This window comes from Mytilus galloprovincialis, chromosome 3, assembly GCF_965363235.1.
Source record: "Mytilus galloprovincialis chromosome 3, xbMytGall1.hap1.1, whole genome shotgun sequence".
Taxonomy (NCBI): Eukaryota; Metazoa; Mollusca; class Bivalvia; order Mytilida; family Mytilidae; genus Mytilus; species Mytilus galloprovincialis.
The window spans coordinates 4,801,805-4,816,946 of NC_134840.1; the positions used below are offsets into that span (position 1 = coordinate 4,801,805).

The 15,142-nt window shown below is 29.6% G+C and overlaps 1 protein-coding gene across 2 annotated transcripts in view; it reads right to left on the bottom strand.

The window, feature by feature from the left end:
* LOC143066998 (26S proteasome non-ATPase regulatory subunit 1-like) overlaps positions 1–15,142 on the bottom strand; it is a 189,071-nt gene that overhangs the window by 138,259 nt on the left and 35,670 nt on the right. For both annotated transcript variants that reach the window (XM_076239920.1, XM_076239919.1), the window contains exons 14-19: positions 14,889–14,967; positions 14,242–14,341; positions 13,483–13,556; positions 11,942–12,002; positions 11,292–11,342; positions 3,338–3,414 (exon numbers count right to left, since the gene is read on the bottom strand). In XM_076239920.1, the coding sequence (XP_076096035.1) occupies positions 3,338–3,414; positions 11,292–11,342; positions 11,942–12,002; positions 13,483–13,556; positions 14,242–14,341; positions 14,889–14,967 (442 nt within the window). The remainder of the gene's footprint in view (positions 1–3,337; positions 3,415–11,291; positions 11,343–11,941; positions 12,003–13,482; positions 13,557–14,241; positions 14,342–14,888; positions 14,968–15,142) is intronic.

A 15,142-nucleotide genomic window follows, 5' to 3' on the forward strand; every position in this document is an offset into this window, starting at 1 on the left:
AATTATAATATGATATAAAATATGTTCCTACTATAACAGTTATTAGCATAATCTTTTAATTTGAAATAAATGGGGAATGTGTCCCATGGATGGCCCTGCTTGCATATAATGTTAAAAAGGGACAACTCAAGAACTGTAAATGTGACGCTACCCAAATTTGTACTTAATCTGAGTTTTGTGGTAATAAGCATTTCATATAATTTCTTTTAAATATCTGCTGGAAGCAAACTTCAGTAAGAGAATGGAAACGAAAAATTCAGCAATTTGTGAAGGGGCATAACTCTAGAATGGTAAAATAGACGTTACCCAAATTCAAACTTGATCTGTGTTTTGTGGTAATAAGCATTGTGTATAAGCTTCATACCATGTGGTTGAGACAAGCTTGAGTTAGTGAACAGAAACCTATTTTGGGACTGAGGTTCAGACAGACAAGGGTAAAACTTTGTCTCCTGTGCTACGGCAGGGCAAGAAAAAAATAATTCAACTAAGAGGATGTTCTACACAAATATGATAAAGATGACAGATCACCATTACATGCTTTAAACATTAATAAAGACAACAAAGAGGGTCTCCAGCATACGAAATATACCGCATTAAAGTCATGGGTCGCTAAACATCATGGCATTAAAATAAATGAACAAGATTGTCCAATGATTCAATGAGAAAGCTTAATACGAAAACGCAACAGCTAAAGACAAATAAAACTAGATGTGTCAAAGCGACACAAATGACCCCTTCTCAAAAAGTTGAAAAATCTGCAATTTCAATATCACATGTGGACACAAACATGATGGTAATCTCACATTCAGCTCAAAATCTGGAGGCGTATACAAAAAAAAGTCCGAATAACTGTGATTTTCAACAATTTTCAAAGTTGTAAACCCTTAATTTTGGCAAAAATTTGGAGCGGCACAAAACTTAAACTTGATCTGTAACTCATCTTGGTTAACTCAAATGCCAAAAAACATCCTAATATCTGAAAGCGTTTAGAAAAAAAGACCTTACAATTGTGTTTTTCAACAATTTATCAAAGTTCAAAGCCCATTATTTCAGTTAAAATTAGCAGAGCGAAATGAAACTTACACTTGATATGTAACTCATCATGGTTAAATCACATACCAAAAATCAATATCTGAAGGCGTTTAGAAAAAAAGTCTGTATAATGGTTTGTTGCCAAATGACAGAATGACGGAATGACAGACAAGGGTAAAACTATATGGCACCAACAACTTCATTGCAGAGCCATAAAAAAGAACATTTTAAATTTATTTAACCAAAACAAAACCTTGTCTGAAAAGCATCTTTTAACAAATAATAAAGACAAATTATCTCTAGTAAATCTAACACAACAACATTTCAGGAGTATTTTCTTTACATTTTTCATTTCTTCTCAAGATTATAGTTGTTATTCTCCTGGATATTGATGTCATTGATATATACGATAGGTCTTTTTAATATATATTTGGGACAGAATTCAAACCATATCTTTTGAGGAATAAAAGACTGTATTTCCATTCATTCATTATTCTATACAAATCCCCCTATAAAGAAAGTTTTATTGACAAATTAGCGACTTTATCTTCATGCAATCCATAAAGGGCTGCCAGCTCAAATTGTCAATGATAATGAGAAGAGGGAGAATGATTCGTTAATTCTAAGCTGAGACATAAATACTTTCCAATCAAGTTATTAAACAATGAAATGGAATTGGTAAGGTGGTGAAACAAACATCACACAGAAAATTAATTTCCCCTTCAACTTATTAACAATCCCATCCGTCTTATCTTCTAATAGATGACATTTTTACTATATACTTGCAGAATATTTTTCATGAATGAATCTTTTATTATAATCATGACTGTGTGGAAAATTTTTGTGTCAGCTTAAATCTATCAGAGTTAACATAACAACTAATTGTATGATATAAAATAAGATGTGGTATGATTACCAATGAGACAACTCTCCACTAGAGATCAAATGACGTAGTACTATAGAACCATTCCTAAGTTTAGGAGTCAGGTGGGATATATGTTGTGCTGTCTATTATTGTTGGTAAATATTATTGTCCTTTTTTTTATTAATAGAAAGTAGATGTGATGAATAAGTCAATGAGACAGCTACTTTTTTTTAACAGTAAAGAGGACTTATTGAGGTTAGTATGCAGTCTTCAACAATATACAAAAACTTTATCTGTTACGTTTTTTTGTAATTAGAAATGAAATAAGTATGTTATGCGTTTACTTTTCTACATTGGCTAGAGGTATAGGGGGAGGGTTGAGATCTCACAAACATGTTTAACCCCGCCGCATTTTTGCGCCTGTCCCAAGTCAGGAGCCTCTGGCCTTTGTTAGTCTTGTATTATTTTAACTTTTAGTTTCTTGTGTACAATTTGGAGTTTAGTATGGTGTTCATTATCACTGAACCAGTATATATTTGTTTAGGGGCCAGCTGAAGGACGCCTCTGGGTGCGAGAATTTCTCGTTGCATTGAAGACCTGTTGGTGACCTTCTGCTGTTGTCTGCTCTATGGTTGGGTTGTTGTCTCTTTGGCACATTCCCCATTTCCATTCTCAATTTTATATTTTACTATACTTGGTATATTGCTTTATTTTACTAATTCTCTTTACATAGAAGACATACTGAAGTTCAGTTGGCAAGGGAAGAGGTGTATAAACATAAATAACTGCAAGGCTCAATGATATATCAGAAACTATAAAAATAGCCTGTTATACATCAGAAACTATAAAAATAGCAATCACTTTTAAAACAAAATACATAAAGAACAAAAAAAACTCTTTACAAGACACCTTTCCTTTTAAATTATTGATGATATATGAAATGATGTCTCCCAGGAAGATTATCAAGTAAAATAAAATTAAATCTGCTACAGCTGACAACCATTATAGCATTGTATTTCATTTTTAATGTCTTAATGCTGGAAATTTGATTTAATATTTACAAACATAACTGTATTAAATAGAAAACTGGGACAAAGTCAGTGTTAAATACTGCTCATAGAAGTAATAACTATTCTGTTATTAGGTTACTGACATCATTTCTTAGCACGATAATTTGTACTTTACATGCTTGATTTATTGTTAAACAAATAGTGACATAGTTTTGTGTTTTTCCGTGTTAATGTTAAAATGGTGGATCAATTTACAAAAATATTTTTCTTATGTTGTCCTCTGTAAAACTGCTTTCAGGTCAAGGTATTTTTTAATGCCATGTTTAATTACAATGGATGTAACGATGATAATTTATTAATTTCGTTCTTTTTTAAAAATTTGTTGTTTTGTCCAATAACCAATGATTGAATGTAGATGTTGAATACTTACTGCTAACATGTCCTCTATAGCATTGGCATGTTTTGTCCCCAACATAACCAGCCCCATGGCTAACCCTGCAGCTTCACCTGAAATAAATAAAACCAAGTGTAATTTTTTGCAGTATTTATTCTTGGGGATTTCTAACGTCAAGCAGGGTTTTATTTTCCTGTGTTTAGGTCTAACTGCTAAATGTCATGTGCTTAGTGACAGAAAATGCACATTTTGAAACATATTTGCAAGTTGAAAATATTGAGCACATACAAGAAAAAAATAAATAATTCTAATAGAGGTGTGGATCATTTTTTAACAATCATCATATTTAAATATTCAGTTGTTACTTTTGTGTACTCAAAGTACATGTTTTGGTCCAAAATTTAGTTGAAAATACTCGAAAATCTAAGCATTTTTCACAAAAACTCCAAAATAAGCACATTAAAGTTGGGTGTACTCATATCATAAAGCAGAGATTTTCTATTGATGTGAAATAGGTAGTATATAATAATAATAATATATAAGTGAATTCACACTTTAATTATCTCTAATCATTACATAAAAATGACGTCAATGATTTCACACGGTCTTTTAATTAGTATACCTCAGCTAATTATCATAGTGATGTGTGTTATTATCTTTATGAAAAGGTTTTCCTCAGTTAGAGTAGTCACAAATTCAACACCATATCATTTTTATACAATTAAGCCAAATCTATTTAGAAAGCAGAAGTTGTATAAGGTGCACATTGGTCACGATTAACTACAGTCTCTATTACTGGATTTGTGGCTTTGAAAACCAGACTGACTGGAATGACTTTGGGTCCTCAATGCTCTTCAACTTGGTACTTTATTTGACCTTTTTGAGAATATTACTATTATTACTTCTGCACTCAGATTTATTGTGCATTGACAAATCAAGAAGAAACAAAACAAAAAATACAAGACACATTTCCTTATTTGAATGTTCTCCTGGTATCTTTCGCCCCTCTTGTCCTAAATAATGACAGACAAGCACCATAGCATCAGTTAAATAATATGGTAAAATATAAAAAATAAACTATAAGCACCATTATAAAGTATAACCAGTAAGACCTTAATAGTCTTGTTGCTTCTGGGTATTTACTTAGTTAGAGATGTTAATATTTAATGGAAACTTCATCATATAACTACAGGTCAACATCACATTTTATTTATATAATTTATCACTCTTGACAATCAGTTAGAGGCTATTATTTCCATGTTTGAAGAAAACACATTTTAGGTTTAATTAGATCCATATATCAAATTATTTGTTTACTTCCTGATACCATAGGCCATGCTTTATGAGAATAAAGTGAAACTATAGCCGATATCATATTAACATTCAAAGTTGTATAATCTATTGAAATAGACATATTAGATTCCAGTGATGTTTGATAATGATTTGATCCCCTAGTAACAGATATGTATAGTGAATGAACTAAGATACCATGATATCTACACCAATCTCTCCTAAATCTCATTGGAGGTTGCATGCTAATCATAAAATTAAATGATTCTTTGTTCTGGACATTGTTTTATCAGTTAAATATATAAACTTATAGCTTGCTGTTCGGTGTGGGCCAAGGTTTCGTGTTGAAGACCGTACTTTGACCTATAATGGTTAACTTTTTATAACTTTTGTGCCCTTTATAGTTTGCTATTTGGTGAGAGCCAAGGCTCTGTGTTTAAGGCTGTACTTTGACCTTTAATGGTTCACTTTTTACAAATTGTGACTTGGACAGAGAGTGTCTCATTGGCATTCATACCACATCTTCTTATAACAATTTCTTACTTAAATTGACTGCAGATACGGTAGTATTATTTCCATATTTCGGAATGACCAAATTACATTGCACTTTATAAATTAAACTACTGACATATTTAAATGAACCATTTTTTATTTGAACTTGATTTCAATTTACATGCTGGATTAACAAGGCATTATCAATTGTCAGCAAAATCTATTTTCCATTTATAAAACATTAATAGAAAATGTCAGAGGCAAGGCTTCCCAAAACATTTCTCTCCTGCAATTTCTTATTCTATTCCATATAAAACATGTCAATAGCTAAATAAATGTCTAAGAAAATAGGATTTTTATACAATATACCATGAATTAAAATCCTTTACAAGAGTGCTCATAGTAAAGATGAGAATGAGGGATAATAAAATTAAAAACCAGAATAGCAAAGTGGCAGAGATGTGGTTGAGGTTTTTCCTTCATTATGAAGATGTCGACCACAAACAATACATACTCGACAAATGTCAATTGTTTTATAACATGCTATAACAAACTGTCAAGCCACAATACAAATCCCTAATCTAATTTGATACGACAGAAATCTAATCCTACAAGACATAATTCCCAGTCAATCAACCTACACAAAATCACAGCCTTTTTCTCAACAGTTTTATATTCTATGTCTGAAATTTGATTCTATTCAGAAAAAAAATCAATTACTAGTATGTTTTAGTTCAAATCAGCCAGTGATTTTAAAATTGTAGGAATAAAACAAATGATTAATAGTTGGTCACTTTGGTTTTTAAAATTGTAGAAATAAAACAAATGATTAATAGTTGGTCACTTTGGTTTTTAAAATTGTAGAAATAAAACAAATGATTAATAGTTGGTCACTTTGGTTTTTAAAATTGTAGGAATAAAACAAATGATTTATAGTTGGTCACTTTAGTTTTTAAAATTGCAGGAATTAAACAAATGATTAATAGTTGGTCACTTTGGTTTTTAAAATTGTAGAAATAAAACAAATGATTAATAGTTGGTCACTTTGGTTTTTAAAATTGCAGGAATTAAACAAATGATTAATAGTTGGTCACTTTGGTTTTTAAAATTGCAGAAATAAAACAAATGATTAATAGTTGGTCACTTTGGTTTTTAAAATTGTAGGAATAAAACAAATGATTAATAGTTGGTCACTTTGGTTTTTAAAATTGTAGGAATAAAACAAATGATTAATAGTTGGTCACTTTGGTTTTAAAATTGTAGGAATAAAACAAATGATTAATAGTTGGTCACTTTGGTTTTTAAAATTGTAGGAATAAAACAAATGATTAATAGTTGGTCACTTTGGTTTTTAAAATTGTAGGAATAAAACAAATGATTAATAGTTGGTCACTTTGGTTTTTAAAATTGTAGGAATAAAACAAATGATTAATAGTTGGTCACTTTGGTTTTTAAAATTGTAGGAATAAAACAAATGATTAATAGTTGGTCACTTTGGTTTTAAAATTGTAGGAATAAAACAAAAGATTAATAGTTGGTCACTTTGGTTTTTAAAATTGCAGGAATAAAACAAATGATTAATAGTTGGTCACTTTGGTTTTTAAAATTGCAGGAATTAAACAAATGATTAATAGTTGGTCACTTTGGTTTTTAAAATTGCAGAAATAAAACAAATGATTAATAGTTGGTCACTTTGGTTTTTAAAATTGTAGGAATAAAACAAATGATTAATAGTTGGTCACTTTGGTTTTTAAAATTGTAGGAATAAAACAAATGATTAATAGTTGGTCACTTTGGTTTTAAAATTGTAGGAATAAAACAAAAGATTAATGGTTGGTCACTTTGGTTTTTAAAATTGTAGGAATAAAACAAATGATTAATAGTTGGTCACTTTGGTTTTAAAATTGTAGGAATAAAACAAATGATTAATAGTTGGTCACTTTGGTTTTTAAAATTGCAGGAATAAAACAAATGATTAATAGTTGGTCACTTTGGTTTTTAAAATTGTAGAAATAAAACAAATGATTAATAGTTGGTCACTTTGGTTTTTAAAATTGCAGGAATAAAACAAATGATTAATAGTTGGTCACTTTGGTTTTTAAAATTGTATGAATAAAACAAATGATTAATAGTTGGTCACTTTGGTTTTTAAAATTGTAGGAATAAAACAAATGATTAATAGTTGGTCACTTTGGTTTTTAAAATTGTAGGAATAAAACAAATGATTAATAGTTGGTCACTTTGGTTTTTAAAATTGTAGGAATAAAACAAATGATTAATAGTTGGTCACTTTGGTTTTTAAAATTGTAGGAATAAAACAAATGATTAATAGTTGGTCACTTTGGTTTTTAAAATTGTAGGAATAAAACAAATGATTAATAGTTGGTCACTTTGGTTTTTAAAATTGTAGAAATAAAACAAATGATTAATAGTTGGTCACTTTGGTTTTTAAAATTGTAGAAATAAAACAAATGATTAATAGTTGGTCACTTTGGTTTTAAAATTGTAGGAATAAAACAAATGATTAATAGTTGGTCACTTTGGTTTTTAAAATTGCAGGAATAAAACAAATGATTAATAGTTGGTCACTTTGGTTTTTAAAATTGCAGGAATAAAACAAATGATTAATAGTTGGTCACTTTGGTTTATAAAATTGTAGGAATAAAACAAATGATTAATAGTTGGTCACTTTGGTTTTTAAAATTGTAGGAATAAAACAAATGATTAATAGTTGGTCACTTTGGTTTTTAAAATTGTAGGAATAAAACAAATGATTAATAGTTAACTTTTAAATTGGTGACTTAACTAGTTGTTAAGAAATCTATAAAATCTTCAGACCACTAAATATCTTTATCAGTTTAATCTAAAATATAGTGCTCAAATGCACAACGTTTAATCATTTAACACTTGGCCATCAAAGTGCAGTTTAAAAATATATCCATTGCACGCCTTTCTTAGTATAACATGATCAGTTTCAGATATGTTCAAATGATATATTTTACATATTTTAAATACAGATAGAACTACTAAACGTAAGTAACTCTTCCTCCACAATGACGGTTTTCTGTAGAAGTATTCTCTAAACGTAAGTAACTCTTCCTCCACAATGACGGTTTTCTGTAGAAGTATTCTCTGATTTAACATCAGCTATAAGTTTAAAGTGTGAGGCTAAGATAATTAATGTTGATCAGTTTTAAGTGTGAGGCTAAGATAATTAATGTTGATTAGTTTTAAGTGTGAGGCTAAGATAATTAATGTTGATCAGTTTAAAGTGTGAGGCTAAGATAATTAATGTTGATCAGTTTAAAGTGTGAGGCTAAGATAATTAATGTTGATCAGTTTTAAGTGTGAGGCTAAGATAATTAATGTTGATCAGTTTAAAGTGTGAGGCTAAGATAATTAATGTTGATCAGTTTTAAGTGTGAGGCTAAGATAATTAATGTTGATCAGTTTTAAGATTGATTATCTTGGCATTCAGTTTCATTAGACAAAGAGCTGCCAATGAATTAGTAAGGGTGATAAATTATGTACCTTGGTGATGTCAGAACAAGTCTATAGCCTTATATAGCCCTATTTGTAAATTTGAAGTGAATCAGTCTTAAATGTTCTGAGAACTTTTGACATGTTAATTCCATAAGTAATAGGGTTTTCCCCATCCTTTATCCATCTGTATATTTTCATTGTTAAACTTCTTCGTATTGGAAAACACTCAACTTCAAAGCTTTACTATTGGAAAACAAATTACCAAAAATATTGAAATACAAAGTATATAGTAAGAAGAAATTATATCAATTCCAAAATAAAAATGTACAGATAGACAGACAGAAAAAAAACAAAAAAGTTCCTCTTACATAATTTGCTAAAACAAAGTTAGTCTTCCTATGACAAAGAGATCACAATAAAACAAATAATTTCTAAAACAAATCAGATTAAATTATACCAACATTTTCGTAAAAATAAATGTTTAAGAATGCTTAAGTTCCTAACATGATATAAAATTCAAATTAAAGCTCCTTAAAAGTCATTATTGCTTAAAACATTATCGTGAAAAATTGTCATAGACAATGATTTTATAGAGATATAGTCTTCTGGGACAAAGATTAATCTATCAATCAGTTAAGTAAATGTTGGTATGACATTCATGTACATATAGTTCCCACCTGATTTAAACATGATAGATGGGATCATAACCAAGATATATATGTACCTAACACAGGGAATTACAAAACGTAATTGTCATGTCCTCATTCTCTACATTCAAGGGTTATTCTGTTGGGTTTAAATTAGTTTTGCATTTTATCACACTTATCTTGATAAAATAATTGTGAGACTAGACAGTGATTAATCTATCTGTTCTGCAAGCCCAGTAAGGTAGCTTAGAACCAAACAAGTTTGACTGATCAAACCTGACATAACTCCCATGTGATCTCTAGTTTGATTTTCCCTCTCTCAGTTATTCATATGGGTCCAAACTTTTCATCTTTGAGGACACATGATGAAAATCATTTCAACACACTTATCTATAACATTAAGTTTGGTTGACATTTTTATGTAAATCCCACATTGTGATGACATCATTTATTTTTTTTTATTCAGACAGACCAATATCACATATATATATATATATATTTTCATGCATGTGTTCACACTGTGAAAAATAATTCTAATGCACTACCATTTGTAACATTCCATCTTTTTGTCTTTGTTAAATGTGTACAAACAAGAATGAGTTGTAACTAATAGAAACATTTTAGTCATACTAGATAATATCAAAACTGAACTTAGAAACATTTCTGGTTTTTATTAGATGACAAGCACAAAGACCTTCCCCTCCCTGCTTAATCATTTCCTAGATGATATGAAAAGTAGTTCAAAAGATGCTGTATAAACAGGGAATCATTTCTGTAATATTAGGAGATATGTGAGGGAATCTACTACCATTATTTATAATAAATATGCCAAACAATACTATCCTCATTTATAGCCATCCTGATCTACTGAGAAAATGTTAATTGAACAACACTTATAATAGAATGTCCTGCTATTTTTGTGTCAATAATTTTAAGATTGATTTTCAATTCTACCGCTAAAGTTTGTTTTTTATCAGAATCATTATTTTTATAATTTCTTCTAAAAATATAAATTATAGGTCCATCCCATGCTTTACTTTAAATCAATTCTAGTAATTTCAGAACTAATATTCTTATTTTCCTTAAAATTAAGAAGTTATTTATACTTTTAAACAGCTTATTTTACAGACATTTATTGGCTGGTTAACTAATTGTCATGCCATTTCAATAACTTGCACTCAGTAACTGATTTGTAAAGAAAAGCAAACCTAAGACTAAAAGCAATGATGTTATGGTTTTTTTTCTAAGTTATTTTCTCCATAAATCAAATTTTATGTCAGTTTCTCACATTAAAATCTTTAACAGTTTAACAATTATTAAAACATTATCATAATTTGTATTTCTTAATGTGCCAATAAAGACTTTGATTAATCTATAATATTTCTGAGAGTGATCAAATGGCAGAGAAGAATTACTTAACTTTTTGACCAGAAAAAATTCTACCAATTATATGATAGAAGAATAATAACATTTACAATGAATGAGGGAATGGATGTCTGTATTCTCCTGTGGTTATGTTTGACAAATGGACAGACAGACAAGGTGACATCAGCGTTCCCCCTACTTCTGGTGTGGGTGTTTTACTTTACTAAACTCTGATGAGAAAAGTAGGCGAAAAATGATTTATATTGTTGATTTTCCATAATTGCTTTCCCAATGGGTGTATATACAATAAATACTTGATCAATACTGATTTTCAACCTTGTTATAGATATTGCATGATGTGAACATAAACATATATTTCAACGAACTCCAGTAAGACATAAAGTTACAACAGCACTTCCAAAGTTGATTTTGTATTTTATTAACATTTCCAAGGCCATATACTGTAAATTCAGAAATTATTGCAAGGGTTTTATTATTGCAAAAATGCGACAAATTTGTAAACACAATAATTTAAACTCGCAATTTGAAATATTTCATATTAATTTTACAAGAACTTTTTTCAAAATCGAAAAAAATTAAAATTGCATTTAAATTTAAAATGACAAAATCACAATAATAAATGCATGCAATAATTTCTGAAATTACAAAATTTATACAGACAACATATATATATATACTACACTATATATTACCTGTAACAGCATCATCTTGGTACAGATTAAACTTTAACTGTTCATATATATCTACAAACAAACAAGAAATCAGTTTTTCAATCAGAATATGTATTATTTACAACTCTCTCTCTCTCCTTTCTAAATGGTGATAGCTCCTCTAAAGTATCAATTTACAATTTAACCAATTCAACTTATTTGTAAATCTTATATTGCTGAACATTTATGTTAGTTCTCTCTATTTATTACAGTTTCAAAGACTATTTTTCAAGGGCAATAACTCCCAAGAGGGGTCAATGGATTATATGGGTCAAGTGGACTTATATGAAGATCTCATTTGGCTGAAAATGTCTGCTTTTACACTAGTTTCTCTTTATCTATTTCAGCAAAAATGGGTAAACTTTTCTTTCTAGAGCAATAACTACAAGAGGTCTATTTAAAAATCTCGACCCCTGTGGACATTTTTGTAGCTCTTTTTTTTTGCTGATCAATTATTCTAACTTTTCAATATAATTCATAGTTTAAATAAAACTAGATATCAAACTAAATGAAACTTTTAACACAATGTTAACTTTTCTAAAGAAAAAAAAAGAAAGTTTGAGTTTTTGTTTTGTTGCTTAGGGAAATATCAAAGGAGATATTTACTTTATTGAAATGTAACAGTTACTTACCTTGTCTAGCTGTTCCCATGGCAGCCAATCCTAAACCAAGACAACCACCATGTCTGACCATCTATGAAAAATATTTTACAGTGAAGTTTAACATCTTTACAGTCAATAGAAAATATTAAAAGCATTCTGTGGAGATTGCATATGACACACAATGCTACCTACCAGGTGTACTGTTAACATTGGATATAGTTATACTTTTTTGGATGAGCATTAGTTGATATTGATGTAGCAGGGAAATTCCATCTAATCATTATTTGGGTCAGAAAATTTATTGAAAGATGCATATGTCAACAACTACTAGTATTTTTTTTTAAATTGAGCAACTCAACATTACAGTGCTATTTACTAATAGATCAAGGACCATAACTCCTGATCAGTAAAAGTGAAAATTGTCAATATTTAACTTGACCTCCATATTGTCATCAGAAACAACATATTATACTTTGAAAACCATTGATGAAAGAAAGGATTCATAAGTTATTGAAAGGTATTGAAAGGAAACACCATAAACATGATAAAGTGATATTTTCCAATTGTTAAGAACCATAACTCCTGAACAGTAAAAAGTGTAAATTGTCAATATGGAACTTGACCTCCATTTATTCATTTGTATCAACAAATTATATTAGAAAAGCATAGGTTAATCATTTAATAAGTTATTGCAAGAAAACTGCTGGCATCTGCCCACCCACCGTACTAAACTAATTTAATATCTGTTTCTTTTCTGGGAAAACCCAGTAAAAAACCCAACAATATCAAATTTGACCATCATCTGTCATATATATAAAAAAAAAACATCTACAATTCTTTGCACAGAAACTGCTGGAGCCGCACCCCTATCCACCCACAGTACAATCTCTATTACTGGATTTCCATAAGACCTTATAAATGAAAAATGCAGTCTTCCTAACCATGCGTAACCTGTAAACTGATGTGTAAGTGATGATTAGTATAAATACACAGAAAAGCTAAAATACCAGCCTCCAGAGAATGATAGCAGAGTCTGAATGATTGTGTACTATAACAAACATAAATAAATAAAATATTGCTTTGAGCAATAACATTGCTTAACGATTCTGCTATTGAGACCTGGACAGAATAAATAGACAGTGATGTGAGAGACAATCCTTATATTTATCTATGTCGTCATAAAGATTTCATTATCAGGGATTTATAGCAGCTATTCTCTTTTCTCTAACCTCTATACACTCTATGTTCTCAATGTCCTAGTCTGAAGTGGATATGTTCTTCAAAATTGATTCTCTATTTTATGATAAATTGATATTTTTACTTTCATGTCCAAATAAATTTTACAGTTTCTAAAATATGCCATTCTAACGGCAATTCATTTTCCCACTTAATTGATCCAAGGTCATGAAGGTTATAGAAAACTACAGAAAGGTTTATACATTAACTGCCACAGAAAAAATTACAAAAACTTTCAGTTTCTATTTTGTAAATGTTATTTCTTGCAAGATATACAATATAGATATGTCCATATGTTTTTATTATTTATGGTAATTGTTTATATAACTACTTACATCAGTTGAAGCATCTTTTAACTGATTCAATAAATATTCTGTTATTTCTCCACCATGGTTGGCATGTATTAGACCTACAAAAGATATAAGTTCATACGAGACCTTGTCACTGAAATGGGGTCACAGGCTAATGAAACCTGTCTGGCCAACATGTTGACCTTGCACAGATCCCTTATACCAACTATAGCTATCCTATTACTCACAAAAAGTGAGAAATTCATTTGACCCAAAAATATAGTTTTTTAAGCAGTCATTGAACCATGAACATGAGGTCAATGATAGTTAAAACCTGCCATTTGGACATGAATACTTTAAAATCATTTAATACAGCAAATACAGATGACCTATTGATAATAGTATCAGAGATAGTGACTTTACCACAAAAACTTAACTGTAATCACCGATCAATATCATGAGGTCAAGGTCAGGTAAACCCTGTATGATGACAGACCTTGCAAAGATCAGATATACCATATATAGTTGTTACTCAAAACAACTCAGAACTCATGTCAACAATTCTTGGCAGTAACTGTACCATGAAATGAGGTCAAGGACAGTTGAAAACTTTGTAACATTATGAATTATAAAACTTTTTACAAATAGTTTATGTAATGGTGGCATCCATATTTCTCACACTCTGTTACTCCTGTCACATGAGAGGCAAAAGAAAACAAGTTTAGTGAAAATTGGCAATTACAACCCACTTATATCAGTTTAGCATTGAGCTGAATTGCTAAATAAAATTCAATGTATACATACCTAATGCATACAATCCACCCCCTTCAGAATATGCTGATCCTGGTCCAGAATCTTTAGGTAAATATGTTGACATTAAATTCAACGCTTCTTTTTCATGTCCCTAGGATAGAAAAATTAATAATTAATTCCAGCAGGCAAACTTTTAACTGGTATAAGTTTGAAAATAAATATAATCTCAATTTGACCAACATGCCAAGTAAAGTAAGATTTTCAAAGTGCTTGTCCACATAAAGACATTTCAATACATCTGGACATAATACTATGCTCATTGCTGAAGGCCATACAGTGACCTATAGCTGTTAATTATTTAATTATGTGGTCTCTTGTGGAGAGTCATCTCATTGGCAATCATACCACACCTCCTTTTTATAATACTGTAATCCAACTTATAATCTTTCATTTTTGTTCATTTATATGTTTTGGAGTATAGTATGACATCCAATTTCACTGAACTAGTACATATTTTTATTTAGGGGCCAGGTGTAGCCTTATTCATAAACAAAAGAACAAAAGTTACATATGTTAATAGTCTCTTTGGATTTTCACCTTTCCCATAATTGTATATTATTGTAGTGATAGTAAAGAATGGAAAAAATAAACCTTAAAACGTATGTGTTAACTTTGACTTTCTGTTAAAGTCTACTTACTTTATGTATAACACCTAAACTAGCAGTGGCTGTAAATTTGGCCCAGTTTGTAGCTCTAGCTAACCATTCTAAATTATCTCTGCAAAGAAATGTTCATTCATATTTTACAAATAGTGATAACAATTGTGAAAGTTTAACTGTGAGTCTATTACTGTGGATTAATTTATTTTCGTGGGTATCAATTTTTCTTGAGTAAGAAAAAAAAAATATTATAACTTCAAGTTTGTAAGTACTATATATATTCAATGAAGTTT